We start from the raw sequence: 26,790 nt of genomic DNA on the forward strand, positions 1-26,790 counted from the left end.
AGTAAAATAAAGCCATACTGAACTTTTGGAAAGGTTAATTAAGTAAGAAATATCGTGGATTCTTATGTATTTTTACCTGATAAAGCTAATAAAATAGGTTTCAGAACTGTACCTGTAGTAGTTTTTGAGGGATTCAGGGTTTTAAATGCAAAAAATTGGGGCACGAAACAATGTTTTTTTTTTAAGTTTGATGTACAATAACTTTGTTAAATTGGTAATAAATACATAAAATCAACAAACATTAATTGTAGAGAATTTAATTCTGAGAAAATTGATATAATCAAAGTCTAAAATAAAACAGAAATAAGTACCAAAAAATCGATTTTTATTCAGTATACTACATTACTAGCTGTTAAAGAAATACCGTACGGTATTTAGTTAAAATAAAACAAAAAACCAAATGTTTGTTCCTTAATGATGAGATAAATTGAGAAAACAAGATTAACTGTTAAATAAATTTTGTTTGTAAATAAAAATATCATGTTTTATTACGTTGTATTTTTTTTTAATAAAAATTTACATCAAATGTTCGAAAATAAATGAAGCAAACATTTTCCCATTATTGTTTACTAATCATCGAAATGCAGTTTTTTGTTTTATTAATTTCTAAATTGGTAACGCACGAATAACAGCTGATCAACAATGGTATTCTGTACTGTTACGTTAGAAACTGTGTATTAGTGGTGTTTTGCAAGCTACAGCAGGAGATCGGGTTCTGTGAATCGTGTTATTAAATGCAATTTTTCTCTGAGTTATAATTCGATTGTTTATTCAGCGAAAAAAATGCCTTACTTATTTACATCAGAGGAATACGCTGATATAGTTTTTATTTTGGGTTACTGTAATGGTAGTGCTAGAGCTGCTGTAGAAGAATATGAACTACGTTACCCTAATAGGAGGATTCCAGATACCAAAACAATTTCAGGAACTTTTCGTACTCTTCGGGAAACAGGATCACTACCAAGTACTAGAACCAATTATGAACGAGCTGTCCAACTTGATGATGATATTGTTATTAATGCTGTTCATCGCAGTCCAGGTGTAAGTACACGACGTATTTCTAGGCGGATAGGAGTTTCACAGTCAACGGTGTGGAGGTCACTTAAATCGAAACAAATTTTATCCGTTTCATAAACAAAAGGTTCAACATCTACAGCTAGGGGATGGTCCGCTTTCGCTTGGAGTTTTGCAACTTTTTGAATATTAATAATCAACTCTACAAGCGTATTTTGTTTACGCATGAGGCACAATTCACTCGGGATGGTGTCAATAACTTGCACAATGAACACTCATGGGCAGAAGAAAATCCACATGAGGTAGTGGAACAGAACTTTCAACACCGATTTAGCGTCAATATCTGGTGTGGCCTTTTGCACAATCGGCTGATTGGACCTTTTCATATTACCTGGACACCTAAATGCTGAGTTCTATTTGCATTTCCTTTAAGAAGAGTTGTCGCAGCTGTTAGAGAATGTTCCTTTACATCTCAGACAAAATTTGTACTTCCAGCATGACGGAGCACCTCCCCACTTTTCACGTGCCGTTTCTGCTTACTTAAATCATCAATTTCCTGGACACTGGATTGGTCATGGAGGGCCTCACCCTTGGCCACCAAGATGACCAGATCTATCTCCATTGGATTATTGCATCTGGGGATGGATGAAAGACATTGTATACAAGACAAAAGTGAATTCTCGTGATGAATTAATTGCCCGTATTATAGATTCGGCTGTGCAGATACAGGGAAGTCCTGAAAAATTAAGAAACGCAACAAAAGCAATACACAAACGTGCTGCAAAATGTATTGATAATGATGGCCTCATTTTCGAACATCTATTATAAAAAGGTCTGCGTACGGTTAGCCCAACCTGATTAATTTTGCTTAAAACTAGTAATGTATTATACTGAATAAAATCGATTTTTTGGTACTTATTTCTGTTTTTATTTTAGACTTTGATTATATCAATTTTCTCAGAATTAAATTCTCTACAATTAATGTTTGTTGATTTTTTATGTATTTATTACCAATTTAACAAAGTTATTGTACATCAAACTTAAAAAAACATTGTTTCGTGCCCCAAGTTTTTGCATTTAACCCTGAATCCCTCAAAAACTACTACAGGTACAGTTCTGAAACCTATTTTATTAGCTTTATCAGGTAAAAATACATAAGGAATTCACGATATTTCTTACTTAATTAACCTTTCCAAAAGTTCAGTATGGTTTTATTTTACTCTTTACCCAGGAATTCAGGCGAAATCTTTCGCTAGCTGTAACTCGCTAACGAAGCGTTTTCGGACCTATGTTTATGTTTATATAACATTTTTTCATTATTTTTTACTAGTACAATGTGCTGTAGAAGTGGAGGGAGAACTTCATGAATCACCCTGTATATGATTATATAATTTCAATGAAATTTATATGACTTTTAAGTGTTTGATTAACGGATAAAAATCAATTGTGTTAATATTTGTTCTTGTATTGTAAGTATGCATGGAATGATTAAATTATAATTATTCAGAATTTTTGAAAAAGTACACAACTAAGTTATATAAATAAAGATTGATTATTGTCTGTATTGTAAAACGTGTAAATAAAGGTTTACAATGATATACCGAGCCTCAATTTGTAATTACTTGAAGAGCCTTTTTTTTTTGCAATATTAATATATCCTTCATATTAGAACGATTCCTCCAAAATCCATATCTTAGAATTGATTGGAAATATGAAAAATATGCAGATCTTGCATAATTTTCAGGAACACTAAATTTAAGCCGACTTAACAAATAAATTATTCTTGAAAGTCTGGTGTTTATATAATTGATTAAGCTGGTTACCTAACGGAATTCCTCAGAAATGTAATTAAATTTACTCAACTATCAATTGACATAGTATTGATGTTGGATCTTAAGCTTAATAATATATTTTTGTTTTTTCCTGTTATAGAAGAAATCCATTAGATGAAAACCAGAAACATGCAGCCAAAACTGTATCATTAGTATTTTTTGGGAATTTGGATAAGCTATTGTTAGTATTCAAAAAAGTTGTGTCATCTGCATAAAAAATAGATTTTGATTTGATTATAATAAAAAATCAATATATAATCAAATATATAGTAAATCATTTATACATAGAAGGAAAAAGAGTGGCCCAATGACTGATCCTTGTGGGACGCACCATTTTACCACAACTTTTATCGGACTGATTTATTTTCTAGATATACTTTTTGCTTCCGATTATTTAAATTTGATTCAGTAGATTTAAGTGCTGATCCTGAAAATCCATAAAAAGTTAATTTTGTAGTAAGGTTTTTGTGATTTACACAGTCAAAGGCCTTACTCAGGTCACTAAAGGAAGCCCGAGCTAAAGCCTTGTTCTTAAAGCCAGATGATTATATCTTATGAGATCATCTATGCGTCCATGGTTGATCTCCCTTTTCTATACAACCAAATTGATAAAATGTAATAAATTATTATTTTCCAAAAATTTACTTATCTGATTATATACCAATTAATAGTTCAATTAAGTTTGACGAGACAGGAATTACACATATTGGTCTGTAGCTCTTTGGTTGGTCTCTAGGGCCCTTTTTATGAATGGGACAAACCCTTGAAAGTTTCAGGCACTATAGAAATACCCCTACTTTTAACAATTTATTTATACAGAAAGTTAAGGGATCACTTAGTCAGTTAAACTTACAATTATTTGTTTCAACATTTCAACAATTGTTTGACATACTGTAAACATTAAGATTGTGAGGTGCTTTCATTTTTTACTGTATTTAAAATATTACTAGGCACAATTGTTTAAATTGTCCAGCTAAATACTGTAGTATTGTTAGCAGTTGTCACACTCTTATTAATTATGATGTAGCTTGGACTGTTTTAAAGTGACTTAGCTACCTCTTACTTAATACTTTCTACTAAGGCAATGAATTGAAGATTTAAAACGTTAACATCAATTTTGGGTTTAATTTTTTTTGCAGTTTAATTATTTGTTGAATGTAATTATCAGATTCAATATTTGTACCTCAATTATCATTGAACATCAACTTGAGGTCAATTATTTCCCTTAATGGCCAAGTAAGGGCATTTGAAAATATTGATAATAAAGGCAACTTTACATGAACACAATTATTTAATATCTACACATATTTTCTATGGAAAATTTCAAAGTATGATCATAGTTGAAGGAAGAAATAAAAAACGTTAGGCTTATAATATTTGAAATATAATTTCATAGAACACAACAAATTCTATTTGAGTATCATTACAACAAAATAAATAATATCTAAAATACAGTAATAATAAATTATTCTGATCAACAACAAATCACGTTATCTAACCTATTATTACACAGTAGGTACAAAAATATGTAAAGCAATGTGGAGTGAAACAAAAAGAGATGTAAAATTATAGTAAAATGGCACAGGGCTAAGCAACTGTAACAGCACCACAAAGCCCATTCTGCAATTTAACTTATGTAAGTTTCCACACTTTATAAAGCTAATAGATCTGATATAGAATGCTTATATATAAATTTGTCAAATATTGTGCATTTAAGGCTGGTTTACACTGAAAACTTGTGAATACTTAATGAACTAGAACTTCCAAAAACATTATTTCACATGCAAGATCACACATGTTGATTTACTTTGAAATTTTTTCATATATCAACCCTAGAAGTAGTATCCACAGTAAATGCGGCTCGTTATCATACTTTCATATTTTTAAAGTAGGAAATATTATCTGCTCATGATAAAATTTATATGGCTGCGAAGAAGAAGCCTCAAATATCAGGGTTTTAAACTTTTATTGAACTTTTTGTTTTCTTTATTGTGATATAAAATAATTGCAACTCAGAATAAAACTATCCAATTATACTTTAAATATTGTGCATATTATAAATATAATTATTTTCTTTAGCTTTTCAAGTTAATTTCTAGGTGTAACAAATTATTAACTGTAGTTTTAAGATCTTAAAAATGTGATTCATTATATTTTTGGCCCCTTTCCCTACGGGCTGAAAAAACTAAATTTGTTATTTTATAAACTTTTATAAAAATACATGATTGTTTGTACTGATACACAAACATATGTACTAATACACATAAATATTGATTAACAAAAAGTACTTACTCAACCAGGACTCAAACCCAGTTCTGTAAACTGCTTGGTGAGCATTTTTAACCATTACCACCACCCAGCTCTTGCTTTTTGTCTATCAATTATTTTGTACTTGGTTGGTTTTTTCACAAGTTTTTAAATAACCAACCTTTGTTTATTTACACTATGTGATCAAAAGTACAAGTATCGGAACAGAAAGTACTTGCTGCACCAGGAACTGAGATCTCTAAACATACAAATACATAGAGGAAGGCGAGTGCACGTGAATGTGGGTGTAGGTCGAAACTAAATGTAACTTTTTACTTGTATGTTAAGATTAGCTTATATAAGCAACTTTTGAATGAAATAGATTTAAAATTAAAATATAAACAATTTACAAACGTGAAAATTCTATTGTGACTTGTGTGCTAAATTTTAATATTAGTAGCTAAACCGTCAAACGTAGAAAAAGTTCATATGTACACGGTATCTGTATTATCTAAGTCTATTTGTGTAACATTACTATTATGTAATATTTTTCAACAGTTGTTCAAAAAGTCTCTAAACTGAGAATCACTCAAAGTAAAAGAATGTTGATTTATTTACCCATGCAAACCTGCCTTTACTTTGATCCAATTGTACTAGGATCTTAGTTTTCAAAGTATGCTTTATTCTATTGCAGCCAATGGTAATTTTCCAAGGCATTATCTTATTTGACTTGCTTCATACATCTTAGGTGGTCATTTAAAACCAAGTGTAGTGAAACCTGTAACTATTCATTTACTTCTGTAGTTAAAATATCACAAAGCAAAACTATATGGTTTTAACAGTTATTTTCTGATCAACTTTTAGTCGAAATGAGAATATTCATTTTGAAACTCATATAATAAGTGCTAGAGCTGTGTTTAACATGCAGAATTATCTAGTAACCAATGCCAATTTAAATTGCTGTTATCTTGAATGTCAAAAAGGTATTTGTAATAGAAAATGTAATTGATAGTATTGCTTTTGTTTAGTTATATCATAAAAATATCAATTACATTTACAAAATATTCTTCGTTTAAATGAACAAGCAATAAAAAAATACAATTAAGCCTGATCTCAAATGAATTAATAAGTAAAATATACAAAACAAATCTATAAATGCTAACACCAGTAAGGGCAGTGAAAAACTCATATAAAACACATGTAACATAATATATCAGTCTCTATCACTACTACCGTGTTATTTTAATTAATTAATAATGTGCATAACATTTTATAATATACCTTTTTAAATGACATTTTAAACCAGCTTCAATTAAATGCCTCCAATGATTCATCAGCAAAAGGTGATACAATTTTGAAAATTTACATTACTGATGAGTATACAATGTTTCTTAAAAATGATTAAACGATAACACACATAAAATTAATTATAAACAGCAACATTTTAAAACAGAATTTATGTATTGATATTAAAACCTGATATACCTGTAATGCACAGTACTAAAGCTCATACTCTTATTATCAATGTTCTAAATGCAGCAAGAAGCTCCTTACAAATTTAGTAAGTGTTTACATCATTTATTAGTTCTATAATTCACTTCAGAGGATAACCAACTTGACAGTAAAGGTTTTCCGTGTCTTAAATTCTTGTCTATTCACCATGAGTTGAACTCTCAAAACACAAACTTAAAATACAAAACTAACAATTTTTTCATTATTATTACACACACTGATGTCAACTGTTACTGAGCTGAATGCTCTCGTTCCCACTCTCCGATCAAATCCACTCCTTGCCAACTTCAATCTAAATGGTACCACAATGCAGAATCCTATTCATGGTGAACACCAAATACCCCGTGACAATGAAATTAAGACAACAACCAAATGATTAATATCCTGGATTTTTATGGAAGGTCAAATCAATTTAATACTGTTTCATACAAAATTATAACATTAATTTCATTTTTACTAAGTTGTTAATAACGAGTTTAATAAGGCATAAAATAAGCAATCAATTTGACAATTTTGTGCAAGAAACTGACACTTGTGACTAAACTTTAAGTTCAGATCTCACTTCGCTCTATCATATGCGATAAATGAAGTAATAATTTGATGTTATGTTGACTGGACAGTAAAATAACACAACTATTAAAAACAAGGTGTAAAACAAAATGAAGTCGTCTTTCAGTACGTAACCAAAACAAACAAGAAAATACTTTATCAATATATAAACTATCAAGAGAATTCCTGAATTTTACCTCTAAGCAAGGTAATTGTAGTTCACACTCAAAACAAGGTAGATAAACAAATAATTTTAATTAATTAAATCTAAATGGATAGTGTTACACATCATAAAGAGTGATACAGTGTATAGACTGTTTGATAGTGTACCTTTCCTTGTATTTTAAATACATGTGACAATATTTTAATAGATGTAAGATAAATAAAATAAAATAACCTAATCTCTACAAATAACAAGAAACTTTAAACAACAATTATTTTAAGTGTCTAATTTTTATATTTTATACAATTCTAAGTAGTAACAAAATTTAAAGAGTATTCCAATAGATTGAATGAGAATATATGGCTAAATGATTAACTTAGAGAAATACACAAACCACATGATAAATCTATCTCAAAGTACAAATTTTAATCTAGATATGTTATTAGAATTACCTACACAATTATATTTTTTTTAACACACACATATGCAAATTGGTTCAATATTAATATATAGTTCTTGTATTGATTGAAAACAAAAGTATATTATTGATTTTTCTTAAGTTTTTTTAATAATACAACAGGCCATAAATATGACTAGATTATTCATATTATTTATTTTAGGCACCAGAACACTATAAAACAGAACTTTAAAAAAGAGCAGAAACCTAAAATTAAATTCCATGTAGCAAGAGTATATTCTGTAGCCTACAAGTAATTTTTGAGCCTTAAACCTCTTCACAATATTGTCAAAGGTGTTACTTTTTTCTGTACATTTACAGAGCAAGTTTTGTGAGATACATACCAACAAAAACTACTCATGACAAGCAAGAGGAAGAGTATGTATTGTAGGCGACGTAAGATCGTACAGTATTCGCGAGATTCGTGATACAGACTGACCTGTGGCTGGTTGATTAGCAACACAAGAGGAGATGTATTGATCTATTGAGGAGGTAAACTGTGAGACAAATCACTTACATTGTTGAGGTGTCCTAACCATAGAGATAGACAGATTGAGATATCTGTCTCATACACAATGTACACAATCACTTGGCACATAATCTTGTCTCATACTTAATCATTTTAAATAGTTTTGATCTCATATTTGGGTTGCTTTGAAAGTCATGGTCAACACCGAGGCAACATAAGTACATAGAGCTGCAGGTGTTCCGTGGGCTGACATATTGCACCGTCAAACCTTGCCATGCAATAGATGAATTAAATAGTGAGAAAGTATGGATGTCCTCCATAAACATCTATTCATAGCCATTTCCTTTGCCTTTGTTCTTTATTAACCTAAATCATGAAAGCATAAATAGAATGGTACAATTAAATTTACAATACTCTTTTGAATATTTCAAGTAATTATAAAAAAAAATATACACATCCCAATGGTATAATCAATTATATGTACTACATTTGTTCTTATCATACGATTATGACTCAAACACACAACTGGAGTATCACTACAGGTATTGGTCTAGAGAGCGTATATCTTAATAGTTGCTACTATCCCACAACTGCCACATTAAGACAGTCTAATCATATGGTTATAATGGTTGAGACCATTCTGCTGCAAGATGACTAAATACAACTTCAATGTTATTTTCTTAAATAAATGTACGTTTCAGTAACAGAAAAGACAAATATAACTAAACTAAAAAGAACTGAATGTTGTGCGTAATATACACATACTACACATACACTCCTTCTCTTTTAAAATGTATAATTTAATTCTAAGCGAAAAATCAACTATGTTGACAGTCTTTGACAATAGTTGTGCCTAAGTTCACAATTTATATGATGATCTTTACTAGTAAACATAAACTATGATGAAAAATGTGTGAACTATGAATCATTATGATAATGACAATACCCATGTTTATCTCATAGTTTGGGCACTATAGGGCAATATACAGACATCAAAGATCTAACTTAAATCTTTCAGTGCTAATGTCCGTATATACAGATATTTGAAAACTAAACAGAAATGCCAACATCTGTGATGTTCACAGAAAGAATCTAGAGTGATAATTTGTATTGTATTATAAATTGGTTGGTATATAAAAAATAAGACTGAACCAGCTGACAATATTGTAAAATAATCAGCTGTTTGATTTTAAACTTATTGCAAAATAACACAAAAATGAAAATGTACTTTCTAAAAAAATTAATATTACGTTTTCAGTGATTAAATATTAATTGTTTTGTTTGTTTTCAGTTTTATTTTCCCTTTCAAATGATATTATGTTTTTGAGTGAAATATTTTTCATAGCTATACTTTTTTAATTTGTAACAGTAAATTACATTTCAAAGTAATACACATATTTTTTTTAATTTGATATGTTTCATATGCAAAATAGCTGAAAAAAACCTGGGATTCTACTGTACAGGGTGAAAAATCCCCAGAACTCTTAGACAATTTAAATACTTGGTCTGGCACTAAAAGGGTTAACTCAAAAAGTGCTAAGCAGCTGTCAGTGTGGCCGCCTAGTCTGTTCTACTCCATACATGAAAAGGACGAGAGGTACTGAACCCTTTGCGCTCGTAAGGCCAGCAGCACTTGCAACACCAAAGTTGCAGAGAGCTTGCGTTAGTTTTGTCGTAGTTTATCTCCACAGCTCGTATGGCCAGTACAGATGGCCGTGCTACTTTCATTGACAGCTCAGTGGCCATATTTGCTGTTTGCCTCCCCAGATCGGAATTATTTTTTAATTTCCTCTGCGTTATTTGCATAGTAATTTAAAATGTTTAGAGAAGAAACAGTAAATACGAGGGTAATTCGGAAAGTAAGGTCCGATTCGCGTTAACCAGACTAACAGTAAGCGAGCAGCGAAATGCACATGCGCCCTGACTCCCGGCATGCATTGCGCGCAGAACGACGCCATTTGCAGTGAAATCGTTGTAGCCTGCTGTTTTCTGTGGCTTTTTAAAATGTTTAAAACTATTGAACGTCCCGCCGACTGTGAAATACGGTCTATGATACGGTTTTTGACAGCAAAGAACGTTTCAGCAGCGGATATTCATCGACAGATAAATGAAGTGTACGGTCCAAATGCAATGAGTGACAGCAAAGTGCGGAAGTGGGTGAGAGGTTTTAAAGATGGACGGGAAAATGTTCATGACGAACCACGATCTGGTCGGCCGTCAGTGATCACCGAATATTTGGTGAAAGCCGTTGATGAAAACATTCGTGAAGATCGGCGATTCACTGTTTCTTCATTGGCAATAGAATTTCCAAACGTGAGCACATTGTTTAAAATTGTTTCTGAAATTTTGGATTTTCGCAAATTTTGCTCACGTGGGGTTCCCAGGCTGCTTACTGAGGAACACAAAAAAAGAAGAATGGGTATTGCTCTTGAATTTTTGATCCAATATCATCAGGAAGGTGATAACCTTTTAGACCACATTGTGACGGGTGACGAGACATGGGTTTCCCACATAACCCCAGAAACGAAACGCCAGTCGATGGAGTGGCGTCACTCGACGTCACCGGTTAAAGTGGTTAACAAGACTGGTTATCGTCGCCGGCGGCCGACTTCTATGACACCGGGATTCAAAAACTTGTAGATCGTTATGACAAGTGTTTGAACAAAAGTGGAAATTATGTAGAAAAATAGTGATTGATGTCAGGAATCAAATAAAACAAGTTTAAAAAAAAAATCTTTTGTGGTTTTTTTTTTAATAAAAAAACGAACCTTACTTTCCGAATTACCCTCGTAGTTTAAAATTTATTTTTATTTTTAATGAATCTTTTTAATACAATGATAAACATACATTTGGAAAATTTAACTCTTATATGTATATTGTTAACAAAGGTATGTAAATAAAATGTTATAAAGTAGACTTTTACAGTTTGTTATACTCAAACATGAACTTTTTACATTTTTCTCAGTCTTTAAATTGTTTTGTGGAATAAAGCTTTTAAAAATACATACCTATGTGTAGTCAAGAATAGTTAGCACTGGTCTACTAGTAAAACCTTCTAGGTTTCTATCTCTTCTGTTACTTCAGTGTATAGGCCCACTATATGTCATTCGTCTTATTTACACAGTCAATGTTTGGAGAAGTATTACGGGCTAGTTTAAAATTTACAGCTTTACTTAAAAATTACTTTAAAACAAAGCTGCTTGATAGGTTTCAGAACTCACCACTCATTATGAAACAAAGAGCATATTAGAAAATAACTGCTATGTTTAGTAGTGAGTGGTGCTGGCCATACGAGTTATGCATGTATTATATTATCTTGGCCAGTACAGCTGGACATACGAGCTGAGAGAACATTACGGCAAAAATTAATTCACGCTGCCAACAAAATGGCGGCGGCCAGTAGAGCTGGCCATAGGAGCTCTGAGGACCAATTGTAAATACTGCCTTGGAGTGCACGGGTTAAGATTGGGTTTTGCTTGGTCTGGTGAACTCACATGAGAGTTACTGGTTTTAGCTCTCCTTACATTAACAGTGACTGGCTTGAATATTCAAGTACAGAGACAGTACACTGTTATATAGTAAATGTACCAGACATAAAATACATATTTTTAATTTTTAATCTACATTAGAGATAAAAACCCACTTGTTTTAAATCAACTTTTTTATTTTGTTTTAGTTGTATGGATGGAATAAAACCGATAACATCAGTGTTAAAGTTGCCTTCTGGAACCCAAGTGGTGAAACAAAATTTAACCTATTACAGATTGCTGATGAGATATTCTGTCATGCAGTGGCCAGGCCTTATAGCACGGTTATGAACTCTGCTCATCATATCACACTGTCTTAAATGTTGGAACCTAATAGTTACAATAATACCTGGTAGAATATGGTAGCTGTTTTCTACGCCAACTTAGTATTTTTAACAACGATCTAAATTTAGTTTAACTTTATAAAATTTCCATAGTTAACCAACAGATCACAACAACAGTTTAATTATTTGTTTAGCAAGTTTAACTTTCTAACCACTGGTCATTTTTCGTAACAAGTTAGGTGTGGTTAAAATTATTTTAACCAAACCTAGCTTTTAACTCTTAAAAGATACTATTATGGTTACAATTTCATAATAAATGCCTTACAAAGATAACAACAAAAATAAAATCAGAATGGTTTTTTTTATTACGTAGGGACAAAAAAATGCAATACAGTGTTTTGAGTTTGGTACACTTATACAAGAATACACTGATCCTGCCAACTTCCACCCAAACTAACCACCGTTAATATAAGGCACAGACCAGTGACTGTAATAAGTGCACACCAGACCGCAACAATCTCTAACATCAGGTGCAGGTATTGACTCTGTGACTCCAAGGCCAACTCCCGTGTCTGAAAGTAGCACCTTAGATTACTCAGCCATCCTGACTTGATGTTTTGAGTGTGCAAATAGTTCATGTGTGACTTCAATCCAGCAGTGCTCCCTCACTCTAATGCATCACAATCACAACTCTTAGCACTGATAGGATTAATAGCTCTACTAATTTGTTATTTTACTTAGATATTAATAAACATTAGTAACATTTTATATTGTTTTACAGTATAAAGGCACAGGTACTAGTTTAAAAATCAACTCTACATTTAATGATAGGTTTGATAGAAGACTATGAGTGGTGTAGCATTATGTGTTCCACGGATTGGCCATGATAAATAATAATTTTTGTATCTGCTGCGCTTAAACAACCAAATCTGCAATAGGTTAATACTGCATATCAAAACATTAAACATATATCTTTTTATACAACCTCACGGGTGTACTAAAAATGACAAATAGATTCCATAAACTGGAAAATTTTATTAATTTACATATACAATACATTAATTTGATGTGAATAGTGCACATTTATCAACTTGTAATTTTATTATTACAATGTGGAGAGTAAAATAATAATGGAGAATTTTTTCTCTTTGAGGATTCAAAGTTGTCTACAGTTTCTAGACAGTGACTGAAATTTATTTGATAATTTAATTCTAACCTTAATGCATACACCAGAAATTATATCATTATGACCAAATCAATCATTCTGTTCAACTTATTATTTGATAACGTAATATAACTCATAATATACGTTTAGCTTGTAAAACTTACAAAAGTATTAGCACCAGAAGAATTGGTACATAAAATAAAATCTAGATTTTGATGTTTTATGTAAAGTAGTGCATACTAAGTTTTGAGACAATATGTTACTTTTAGTTATACAACCTCTTTTACTTAGCATTTTTAACCCTCCAATTACTGAGTAAAAATTTCTCTTTTAGTGATATGTTGTCTTTGTACAGGTACAGTGGAGTCCCGCTAATCCGAACACGTGTAATCCGAACGTCGGTTAATCCGAACAGGTCCAGGAGGAATTATTTATAAAGATAATGAACAGTTATAGGAACTAATTACATAAAAAATGAAAATGGGTGCATCATTTCGTACATAAAAAAGAAAACTTTAATTAAATAGTCATTCAGTATTTTATTAAGACAAATTGTGTACGGTACAGTACATAAATAATGAAGTTAAATACAGTACCAAATTGAAACTTATAGGTTAAGTATGAGTTAAATTACTGTATTAAGAAGTGAAATCAAACAAAAATTGTACGTACAGTACTGATATTATTATTGAGTACAATATTAATTGTTAAAAGACATAAATTCAGTTATTGTCTTCTGTCGCATTAAAGAGAGTCTATTGGATGACGCGTAGTTTCGTACAAATATTGAACGCGTGGACCCGTACAATATCCAGTACGCTCACATTGCTTAATAATAGAACTCTCACACTAAATACGGTAAATGTGCTTAGTATTCGCAAACACGTTTATTTGTCAAGAAATACAATGCAACAGTCAGAAAACATGTTTTTAATAAACAATGTTGATAATTCTATAACAAAATAGACCCATCTCAAGTTTAAAACCGTTTTTTTTCTGTAATTCTGGCTAATCCGAACAATCACATAATCCGAATAGGGCTCGGTCCCAATTAGGTCGGATTAACGGGACTCTACTGTATTATATATATATATATATATATATATATATATATATATATATATATATATATATATTTTATGACAAAAACTTATAATATTAGTATGATCTAATTCAGTGCAAAAAAGAGAATGATGTATTTATAAAATAATATAGGGCACATAAAATGACTGATTTTTTGGAGGGAAGGGAAGGAGGTTGGCTTATACAATGTAACTTCAAAACCTCAAGGAATACAAAAAAGGTTAAATGACTAAAATGTTCACATTTTATTGGCAACAAAAAACTAAGTATTTCCAATTTAAGTATACTTCTTTACTTTGAGTCACTTCTGCCATTTTTCTTTTCCTACCCTTTTCTATAGGCCTATAGAATTGTTTTAAGTTTATGGAATATCACCAGAACAACATAAATCACGCATTTTATGTTAAACTAACACTGACCATACAAGAATAACAAGAACAAACCGCTGAAATCTGTTGCTCGTGGTAGTATAGCTATTCAAGCGGGTGACTATTCTTTTATTTTATACAATACAAGAGCAAAATAGTCGATTCCGTTATTCGGATACTACGACCAGTACAGGTAATGAACCAACCTTTCCAATGGTGCTTAGTTCAACAATACCGAACAATAAGTTGCTGAGCTACACCAGACTAAAGTAATGTGTTGTAAATTACAACTTTATCACTTCACAACACATTTCAGTAAGTTGTATTTATGACTCATATGACTTGGAGGGTTAAATGATTACCAATACTATAAAAGTAATTTCTGAAATACAAAGAGAAAAAGTTCTTTACATGAAGATTAGAACTAGGTTCTGTACTTGGTACTTATTCATTTATACAACAGTCCTCATTACTCTCAGATGAGGATCAAGAATTAGCATATCTTCCAACAGTTTTTTATTTACAGTATAAAAATATGCAAGGGTGACGTAAAATTATTTTGTCCTATTTGCTATAACAGTTTAAATAAGTTTAAGTAAATTTTTCTTTGGGGATTGTAAACAATGTTGAAGAAATACAGTATGCCAGACAGTACACATCTGACATTGATTATGGCCCTGTAAACTGTTTTGACAGTATACTATCCACATTAATTATCATTATCAAAACTTTAATGTATTTTATTATAATTTAATTTTGTTAACAAAAGTTAAACATTTTTATTTAAAAAAATTAAACTAAAGATGGCCAGTGTTTGTAATGAAACGGTAAATTTTCTTAAGCATATACATGAACTATTATGTCAAATTCCAGTTTTTTGGGATGATTAGTATCTTAAATATGAAGAAATAGTTGGATAAATGTGTAAATGATATTGTTAAAGTCCGTATTTTTGCCTATGAGTTGTTGGACATTTTGTGAGACAGACTAAAATTATAACACCAACTTTCTACAAAACTGCTAATGAAACTAAAAATTAAAACCATAAACATTTTAAATTTAGAAAATCTTTTCAAGAATTAATACTAACCCCCCCCCCCCACCCCCCCCCCCCCCCACCCCCCCCCCCCCCCACCCCCCCCCCCCCCCACCCCCCCCCCCCCCCACCCCCCCCCCCCCCCACCCCCCCACGGAAAATGCATCGGAAAAAACTCTACTGATTAGAAGTTCGGCCACTTTGGATTTCACTGATTGGGGTATTTATGAATGAGTTATAATGACGATTTTTTGTATTATTACACTGTAGACAAGTATATAATTATCGGAAAAATCACTTTCGGTCGGAAATAAAATACACCTGAAAAACTCTAATGATTAGAACTTCAACTACTTCGGACTTCGGTTATTGAGGTAAACGTGGTATTTTTTATTGAGTTAGGACGACGATTTTTTGTTATCATTAAACTGTACTCGACTACCTATACAATTATCGAGAAAAAAAACACTTTCCGGTCGGTAAATACCGAAGAAAAGCTCTCTACTGATTCGTTTTGACGATTTTGGATTTCACTGGTTGAGTGGTTGAGGTAAAAGTAGTACTTATAATTATGTTAGGACATTGAATTTAGAGATTAATTCAACGCCGACTAATAAATATATAATTATCGAGAGAAAAAAAACAAAAATAATCACTTCCGATCGGAATATACTAAGGAAAATGAAATAATACCTCAGTCAGTGAAATCCAAAGTAATCGGAACTTCTTATCAGTAGAGTTTTCCGGTGTGTATTATCTGACCGGAAGCGTTTTCCAATTTTTCTTTGATAATTATATAGATATTAGTCGGCGTTGAATTGATACCTAAAATCAATGTTCTAACATAATTCTAAGTACCACTTTTATCTCAACGACTCAACCAGTGAAATCCAAAATCGTCAAAATCTGAATCAGTAGAGCTTTTCCTCGGTATATTCCGACCGGAGTTAATAATAATATAATTATAATAATACTTTTATTGTGTCAACAATAATAAAAATTGCATACAACCGTCAAATTAAATTATTTAGAAATATGTATATCTATTTTAAATTGCCCCCATTCATACCCGTTCATACACAGTCCACACTCATTCCTAAGACTGATACATACTTACAGCCATACGTTTTTAAAATCTTCGAAATTTTTACCACCAGAAATAGAGGATGATCGAATTACTTTAAATTTCATCCCAGCGGCTCATCATAAACTCTTCCACTGAATAAAACACCCTCGACACCAAAAAGTGTCTCAATCGAGCTTTAAATTGTGTTGGTTCATTCAAATTTTTTATTTCATCAGGGAGCTTGGTTGATCAGCTTAACACCAAACCTCGGATGGCAAACGTTTGAATGCGGCTGTTCTGTGCGGATGTAACCGAAGGTTGCCCCTGCCTCTTGTCCCGTATTGATAGACGTCCCTGCCCCGGACGAACTCGCACTTAAATCGGCAGAACAGGGCGACATCGAGGATGTAGAGACAGAGCAAAGTTAGCAATTCCAAGCTCCCTAAAGGCATCTCTGCATGAATTTCGGGATTTCAATTTTGAAATGATGCGGTCAGCTTTCTTTTGACTTCTAAATACTCGCTCAAATTTGTATTTAGAACAGCTGCCCTATAGCCTCAACTCGTACATTAGATGGGGGGGGGGGGGTGTACAAGGCCGAAGTAGGCCATTTTTAGTACATCCCGGGAACAAAATTTTGAAAGGTTCCGTAGAGAGCATAAATGCCTGAAGAAACCTTTGAGCAGGTACTTTCAATGTGATTGTCTCAAGTCAGACTTCGATTAAGGTACATTCCGAGGAACTTGGTGGAATCAGTTTCCTCTATGAGGACATCGTCCGCCATCACAGCAGCGCGATCCTCAATCAATTACAGTTTAATGACACCTAAAATCAACGTCGTAACTTAATTCTAAGCAGTCACTTTACGTCCCCACGATGAATTTGAACGAAGTGGTCGCTAATTTAAACTGTTCGTCGTGTTACGGTTCAGGTAACTTTGCGACATCACGTGACCGCGCCCTATAGAAATACCCGTGATTACACTACACTATCCGAAAGGCCGAGCCCAAAACTATCGTTTGATACTTTATGATTTAAACGAGAAGGACAATTATATGTTTAACAACGGTCACTTCAATCAGTGAAATCAATCAATTTAATGTTTGTAGACAAGAGTAATGATAACTGTCCTTTTTTCTCCTGCTCCATGCTTTATTTTTTAATATGTCTTAAAATTTCGGGGGGGGTCCGGACCCCCTGGACCCCCCCCTTCGCTACGCCACTGTTGCTCGTCGTCAGCTGATATCGATCCAAATACTGCACGGCATACAGCTGGTGATGCGCTGCACGGCCTTGACGTTCTTTGTTGCTAGGTTATATTGTAGGCTAGTTGTTTAAAATTGATTGTTATGTTGTGAAATGGGTGATACACGTTGATCAAATTATACACGTGAACTATTGGATGATGAAAATATTAGTTCTGCTGATGAAAGTGACATATCAGCAAATAAATTGCATGATGATATTTCTTTGTCAGATTTGTTGTCAGGTAGTCTGGATGATTATAAACTGGTGGAATGTGGTTTGGGTTGCAAAAATTGATAGTGACAATGAAAACAATTCATCATTATCTGATATTCCTCTTGGCCAAAGAATGCACCAAACACCACTATGAATGCATGCATACTTCCAAAAAAAGTAGTACATACTTCACATTTTTATCAAAAACTTTTTTGTGTTGTAAATAAATGTAATAATATTTTTGTTCTCTCCGAAACTGTGTATTTATTGTACATTTACAGACAGTATCTTACTATCTCAAGTCATGTAAAAGTTACATGGAGTAAAACTTAGAAAACAAATATTTTAAAATACAAATTTTGAATTTATGTACAAATAAAAAAACAATACTCAAGTAAGTGCATATTTTGATTATTTTAAAATTGTCTCTGGTTTTTAACAAAATTTATACATAACACATATTACTTTGCATTTTTTATGCTGCGCAAAAACAAAAACCAGTGTATCATTCTAGGAGTTTCTTATTATCAGTCGGTGGGTTTAACTGTACTCTAACTGGGGACGAATCCTGGATGTTTGAGTAGGATCCAGAATCCAAAAGGCAGAGCTCCGAGTGGTACACACAATCTTCTTCCAAACCCAATAAAGCGTGCATGAGCAAGTCTCGTATAAAAGCAATGCTGATTGTATTCTTTGATGTCTGAGGAATCTTTCTTTTTGAGTTTGTACAGCAAGGACGACTATCAACGCAGCCTTTTACCTGGAAGTGCTCAGAAGACTGAAATACCGGATTGTGTGCGTCCGGCCTTGACATCTTCAAACTCCAGACGACAATGCCCCTAGCCACAAGGCCTTTGTCGTTACCAACTACCTGACCCAGAACCTGATTTTTTTGTTCCCCGGACTGAAGAGAGAGCTGAAGGGAAAGCACTGAGAGTTGGTGGAGAACATTCAAGCTCTAAAGTTACAAGGTTCTTGAGAGGTATTCCAGTCAAGGAGTTCCAGGGTGCTTTTTAACTTTAACGTTCAAAGTTGTATTAAAAAGAAAATGTGCGCACAATATAAAAAAATAATCGAAATTCACAATAAACTGAATTATTAAAGGTTGTCATGTACAATCTTCAGCATATTTTTTAGAATAAAGTGTAGAAATTATATTTAAAGGAAGATGTATTGGTCAACTTTACACATTCAAAATTACCATAATCATTGTGATACCACATCAATGTTACCACAAACTACTTTGTGCTATTGTCTACATTTAGGAAAAGTTATCTTGTATAACATGTGGCCCATTGTGTCTCATTGTATGTGGGGCTTATATTGGAAAATGTCTTAATCCTCTAAACCTCAGGCTACAATTTTACTGTAAATAAGAAATATAATAATAAAAGTAATTTTACTTTAAAGTTAACGTTATTTTTAATATCCATCGATACTTAGGGCCCAGACACATAATAAAACGAAGTACAAATTTGATATGATCATTATAACTAAATATGTTGTATAAGAATGTAGCTGCTGTTATTTCTAGTAATTATTTTTAAGATTGAATATAGTATAAATTAAAAATCAAAATGTGTAAAATTTCAGAGAAAAATTGAAGAAAGCAATCAAAGCGAAAGATTCATACAGTCTTGTTATGGAAAAAGTTAAGCAAAATAATGCTCTAAAAAAGCAACAGACAACAGAGGCATCATTCGAACATGGTCTACAACGAGGTAAGTTTCCATGTTTAAGTAATGTAGTAGTCCCCTCTAAGAATATTAAGATTAGTTCATTTCCTAAGGAATGTGAAAATGTAAAAATACTTTACCTCAATATTCAAGGTCTCAGTAATAACGTAACTATTTTGGATAGTTTCCTATCTGATTTAAATAATGCTTATATTGTTTGTCTGACTGAGCATTGGCTATGTTATGACGATATACTGTTTTTCTTTTCCAACAGGGTACCATTGTGCTGGAGCTTTCAATAGGTCCAACCATATTAGAGGGGGTTTCTGTGGTGTTTGTCCATAAACTCTCTGCAGACTAGAGTTTGTGACATAAGTAGATATTTGCTCGGAATTACACTTTGAGAGTCCTGCAACTTTTATCGATGAACTGAATATGATAGTAGTAGCTGTCTATCATTCACCAGCTGGTGACTCCGATATCTTTTTGGATGCATTAGATAAACTTACTACTTTTTCTTTCTAACTGGAGGGATTACTCTGTGGTGGTCGGTGGTGATTTTAAATTACAAATTTGACTTAACCACTAAAAATGGACCTGCCTTTTGCACTACAAAATCTTCTAAGACAGCACAACTTCCTTTATCTGAACCGTAATGCTACAAGGGGCAAAAATTGCCTGGATAACGTTTTTATAAATAACAAAAATATTTCGAGTCATGTCTCCTGCAAAATTATGGATTTTCCCTATTCTGATCATAAAATGGTATCCTAGTAGACATAAATAAATTCCTAAAATATAAAACAGTGGTCCTCATAACAGTGTCAAATAATTTTAAAACTATTTTGCCTAAAAATCATTAGATAGTATGGTAATAACACTAGCCTCATATGACTGGGATAAATTCATGACCCAGCATAAACAATGTGATGCAGTTACATTTTTTCAATAATTTTTTTTTCAACCATTATAAATGTATTATTTTATTTTAAAAAAACTAAAAAAATCAAATGTAAAAAAATTATAATAATATCAGGAAATGAGTGGTATACCTCAGATTTGTCTGAAATGAAAAGTAATCTTATATACCTTCATAAAGTTGCAAAACATGATACCCAGTTATGGCAAAGTTTTTTAAATCTAAAAAAAAATTACAGACAAGCTATTGCCTTAGCAAAGCAACGCCATAATGAACATTTTATAAATTACAAGCAAAAAATAAATGCAAGGCAGCCTGGAAAATTATTAATAGCAACAACTGTTTTTTTCCAATGCCAGTGATGATAAGCCTGGCATTAGTCCTGACGTTTTCAATCACTATTTCATAGACTCTGTTCTCAATATTAAAGCCAACTTAGACAATGCAACAATTTCTGCAAGTGATTTGTTAATAAAAAGTTAATATCAATAAACCCTCTAAGTCTTTTTAGTGGGCTAAAATAACATCAGATCATATTCTAAATTCAGTTCAAAATATGAAAAACTCTGACAGCTGTGACGTTTATTGTATGTCTAATAATATGATAAAGCAAATAAACCCCTCACATTTTATCTCCATTGACACATTGCTTTAACCTTTGTTTAAAAGATAGTTATTTCACTGAGGAGCTTAAAATTTCAAGAGTTTGTCCGGTTTATAAAAAAGGGACTCAAAAATAAAACCAGAGAGCTACCGCCCGATATCCATTATTCCGATTCTTGGCAAACTGTTGGAGGCTCTAGTGCATAAGCAAATTAGCAATTTATCTCGAAACTAACAATCTTCTTAGCTCCGTTGCAATTTGGATTTAGGAAAAATTGTTCCACTTTTCAAGCTCTAGATAAATTGTTGTGGGATGTGTCTCTGGCTCTGGAGGATAAGGCCTTTGCTCAAGCCACTATGTGTGACTTGAACAGGGCTTTTGATTGTGTAAACCATAATGATCTTATAAGGAAGTTGGCATATTACGGTTTTGGTCAAATGCCGATTTTATTTTTTGAGTCTTACCTTAATAACAGAAAACAAAAAGTTTGCATTGAGGAAAGCTGGGTCTCATGAAGTAATCGTGAAGTACGGAGTCCCGCAAGGATCCATACTTGGACCTTTGCTGTTTTTAATTTGTATAAATGATCTGCCTGCTTCAATTGCAGCTTCAACCATCCTTTATGCAGACGACACTAACATTTTTTAAATATTAGCAAAGATTTAAGTGAACTTAGTTTAATTTCAAAAAATTCTATTACAGATGCTTCAAATTGGTTCACAAGCAATGGTTTCTTATTGAATGAATCAAAAACGCCACACAATATTATTTTCAGTACGAGGACAGTTGACAGTCGTAACTTAAACATTAGTCTTTCAGACAATGTAAAATTCCTAGGAGTATACATTGATAGAAACATGAAACTGGGACTCTCATATTACGTATAATTTCTTCTAAATTGTCAAGAGTAGTTTACCTCCTTAGGCGACTAACCTTTTCTGTTAGCACCGACTATGTCAAAACCGCCTACTTTGCATTTTTTCAATCAATACTTAGATATGGGCTGGTTGCATGGGGCAATGGTAGTAAAATCAATGACATACTGATCCTCCAAAAAAAGGCCATAAGAATTATATCCAAATCATCTAGCTTAGAGCACTGTAAACCGCTATTTAGATTACTAAACATTCAAACTGTCATAAACCTGTATCTATTTGATTTAATTCAATATATTTTCCAAAATCCAAATTTAATAAAGCCCATTGGTGATACCCATTCGCACAATACAAGATGCAAGAATTTATCAAAAATAAAATTCAATAGATTAAGTAAAACTTTAAAGAGTCATCAGGTACTTTCCCTGAAGGTATATAACCATCTGTCAACATTTAATCCCAAAGTTTGACAAAACACTTTTCTTAAAGAAATATTATTTATGGCTTTTGGAGAACCCATTCTACTCTGTAGAGGAATTTTTCTCCAACAAGTCTGTTTTGTTTTAATAGGATTATGTTATGTTTTCAATACAGATCCATCGATGTAACTACAGTGGTACCATTGTTATTTACTGTATAGTTCTTTGCATTGCCAAATAATGTAAATTATTATTAAATTACATTAAGTGCATTAATGCTGATATTGTTGATGTAACTGTGTTGAAACTTTTAACTTCTAACTATCTATGTTGGACTTGGCTACCAGAATGTGCTGTATTATGACTTTGTCAATGATCATGAGATTTATACGACAATAAAAGTGATTTTGATTTTTAATTGCATTTTTTTATGAAGAATGAGTGTTTCCAAATGCATTTTGATTCTTAATGAAAATAAGCTACATATAAGGTTGAGCTGGCTGTAAGCAAGTTACAGCATTGGCTACAGGTTCATTTTTTTTCTGTTGCCGGGTGGTTATTGTACATTGTGGAAAAGTATGGATGTCTATTTTATTGGGCAAGGCTGGATATGAATTTAAAGAGCTTCTTTGATTGTGGGCTTTCAATATTCTTGTTAAAAAGTCAGTCAACATTTCAAATTCTGCTAATTTTTTGGATCGATTATGGGCCTTTTAAGAACTTTAAAAGTGTAGTTACAATGCTATCCAGAAAGTAGATTTTGTTTCACTCTTTCGCCACTAGGGGTGGCCATTTTGATGTCAGGGTGTTTCTCCATTCAGTGGCTATCCAGCCGTGCAAGCGAAAACAGTGCAGAACGTGCAGCGGTTACTGTTGTGTATCGCTCCTTGTTGTTTTTCAATAGCAGTTTAAATTGTGTGATACAATTGAAAATCCCATGAGTTGTGAAGTGCAGTCGGTAATATGGATTTTTTGCTAAGCACAATAAACCTATTGAGGTTTATTGCCAGCTCTGTGAAGTTTATGGGAACGATGTGATTACTGAAGGTGGAGTTTGAAATTTGAATGTCTTAACCATGAACAACTTCTAAATAAATTGGAGGCTTTTGGTGTATCAGGTACTTCTTTAGAATGGTTCAGTAGTTACTTGACAAATAGACAACAGGTGGTTGATTTAAAATATACAGACAAGGGTGTAACTCGCTTAGTACGATCTAGTCCGCTAATGACCTCCAAAGGAGTTCCTCAAGGGTCCATCCTCGGTCCTGTCTTATTTATACTGTTTACAAGCGATCTTCCCACATACCTGGAAGAATATGCATCCACTATTATGTATGCGGATGATACTGTTCTACTGCGTTAGTGATAAACATCCAGAATCACTTGAAGTTTCTTCATATGTTGCAATGAACATGGCTACTCAGTACTGCCACATTAATAACCTGGTGCTTAACGAAACTAAAACAAAACAACTAGTCATAGGGAGTAGAAAACATGAAGTAGGACTTTTACCAAATATTGACGCAGCTGAAGAAGCTAAGAGTATTTGGGAGTTACAATTGACATAGGCCTCACATGGAACCTGCACATTGACAACGTGTGTAAGAAATTGAGTTCAGGACTTTACCTGATTCGAAGAGTGAAATCAATAAGTGACGTCAGCACTGCAACTATTGCGTATTTTGCCCTTTTTGAGACTCATCTTCGCTATGGAATCTTGGTCTGGGGTAATTCCAGTGCAGCAAACATTCATAGATTGTTAGTCTTACAGAAAAAATGTGTCAGAGTTCTAGCAGAGTTGCAGCCAAGGGAGAGTTGCAGAGCAGCTTTTGCAAGACTTTCAATCCTGACTGTGGTGTCATTATCCATCTTTGAGACAATAATGTTTGCACATAAGAAAAACTTGTTAAGATGTCATGATCAAAGCAAAATAACAACACACGACATGCTGCTGACTTCGCACTACCAGAACATTGTACAGCCCGTTAAGAAAAGAAACCATCCTACATGGGGGCGAAGCTGTTTAACTGTCTACCTGCTGATATTAAAACACAAGAGAACCTCAAGACCAAGCTGAATGGTTTTTTAAAAATTCTTTTTATTCTATTGACGAATTTTTGAACTGGAGAACTTTGAACCATCATTACAACTAATTTGAAATTACCTGATGAGACTATGTTTTAAAACTGTAATAACGCTATTACAACATTTTTTATTAACGCTTTTGTAATTCTCTATGAATTGTACAAATAAAGTATATTGTCTATTGTCTATAGTACATCAGTGGTGCATTAGGTTTAAAAATGACCGAACTAATGTGCATGATAACGAATGTAGTGGACAGCCATGTATTGTGATTGATGAAATGGTCTCTCAAACCGATGAGAAGATTAAAGAAAACCGCCGATTCACAATAACAGAACTCGCACTTAGTTTTCCTCAAATTTCTAAGAGTTTGTTACATGGGACAATTGTTTGTCGAGTTGTTAATTGGAACAGTAGTAGGGTGTGACTACCTGGTCGAAATCTCAGGAGGCAGAATTTTATATCGCTGGAATTTCAAAACTAGTTCACCGCTGTGGAAGTAACTATTTAAATTTATATGGTGACTGTGTTGAAAAATAATGTTTCAGTTACTTTCAAATGTATATAATACAATTTCTTTCTTGTACTTTGTTTCTTGTATATATCGAAACGTAATCTACTTTCTAGATCGCCCTCTTATTTAGTTTTGATGAGGACTGCTTTTATTTAAATCTAGCTGTCTCTAGTTTATAAGAGCCGTAAAAACTTACTTTCCTCAGTACGCTTTCCTGGATTCTATTGATTTTATAAAATCTGGATTTTATAATTAGGATTTTTATAATTAGGATTAGGATAACATTGGATTTTATAATTAGTTTTGCTATAGATGGAACTCAGCTTGGCAAAAACTCAGCTTTGCTTTGTCTACCTGTAGGAAATGCTTAATCAGTTCCCTGTATTCCTTCTGAGTTTATTTCTGTTGGGGTGTATTTCTTGATACAGTTGATTGGACTTCCTCTGTTTGATATTTTATATTGATATTTCACTTCTTGAAGCTTTGAATTCTAATGTAACCCTCAAGGTGCTAATGTCGCACTGTGCAATGTACTTAAACTACTTTAAAGCTCTAATGTCACGCTGTGATATCCTTTCCTTTTGTTGTATTAGTAATATATATATATATATATATATATATATATATATATATATATATATTAAATATATATATATATATAAAATAATCATATATATATATGATTATTATTTATATATATATATATATATATATATATAATAATCATTATTTTGTCAATGAAATGCTTTTACAAAAAAAATTAAAATTTGGAGGGGGCCATGCCTATCAAATCAAGTTATTGTAAAAAAATGTAAATGTGAAATTGCCATTTTGTGTCAAATTTTCTGAAAAACAAACTTTATACATATATGAAACCATAATGAAACTATGCGCATAAATTATGATAATCGGGTGTATAAGTAAGAGTTTGGTAATACAAGTTTTGCTGATATAATTGTACATAAATATATGTTTTATTGCATATTTTATTTTTCAAAATGAAATAAACTATACAGTTGCAATGATATAAGTTCCAGAACTAATTTTTTGAAAAGTATAAAAAGTTGTTTTTTTTATATTATTAAAAAATTCTACAAAATATTTTCATACTGCAAAATATAAGATGTTTTTGAAAGTTTGTATTGTATAAAAATATTTTTAGATATTTTAGAACAAAATCAGTTTATTATTACCGAAATCCGATCAAAACTAAATTTTTATTCCACAACTACATGGGTTACTCAAATAACCGTATATACGTCACAAACAATAATTCTAGAAAGATCCAAACAGTTATCTAGGGCTATCCAGAAAGTTACAGACTTTTTGAAATAAAAAATTAATCAACTGAAATTTAAACATTTTATAACATACGTTTAAAACTACACTCTTAGGCTATTTTTCAACATAATCCCCCCTATCAAACTGAGACGTTTGTCATAACATGACACAAGTTTTTCAATTC

The 26,790-nt window shown here is 32.3% G+C and overlaps 1 protein-coding gene across 1 annotated transcript in view; it reads left to right on the forward strand.

The window, feature by feature from the left end:
- The first annotated feature begins 19,793 nt into the window (after positions 1-19,793).
- The window catches only part of LOC124360448 (pleiotropic regulator 1), a 38,607-nt gene continuing 31,610 nt past the window's right edge, over positions 19,794-26,790 (forward strand). The window contains exon 1 of the mRNA XM_046814087.1: positions 19,794-19,954. Coding sequence (XP_046670043.1) covers positions 19,876-19,954 — 79 coding nt within the window. The 5' untranslated portion in view covers positions 19,794-19,875. The remainder of the gene's footprint in view (positions 19,955-26,790) is intronic.

The sequence above is a fragment of the Homalodisca vitripennis genome, chromosome 4, assembly GCF_021130785.1.
Source record: "Homalodisca vitripennis isolate AUS2020 chromosome 4, UT_GWSS_2.1, whole genome shotgun sequence".
Lineage (NCBI taxonomy): Eukaryota > Metazoa > Arthropoda > Insecta > Hemiptera > Cicadellidae > Homalodisca > Homalodisca vitripennis.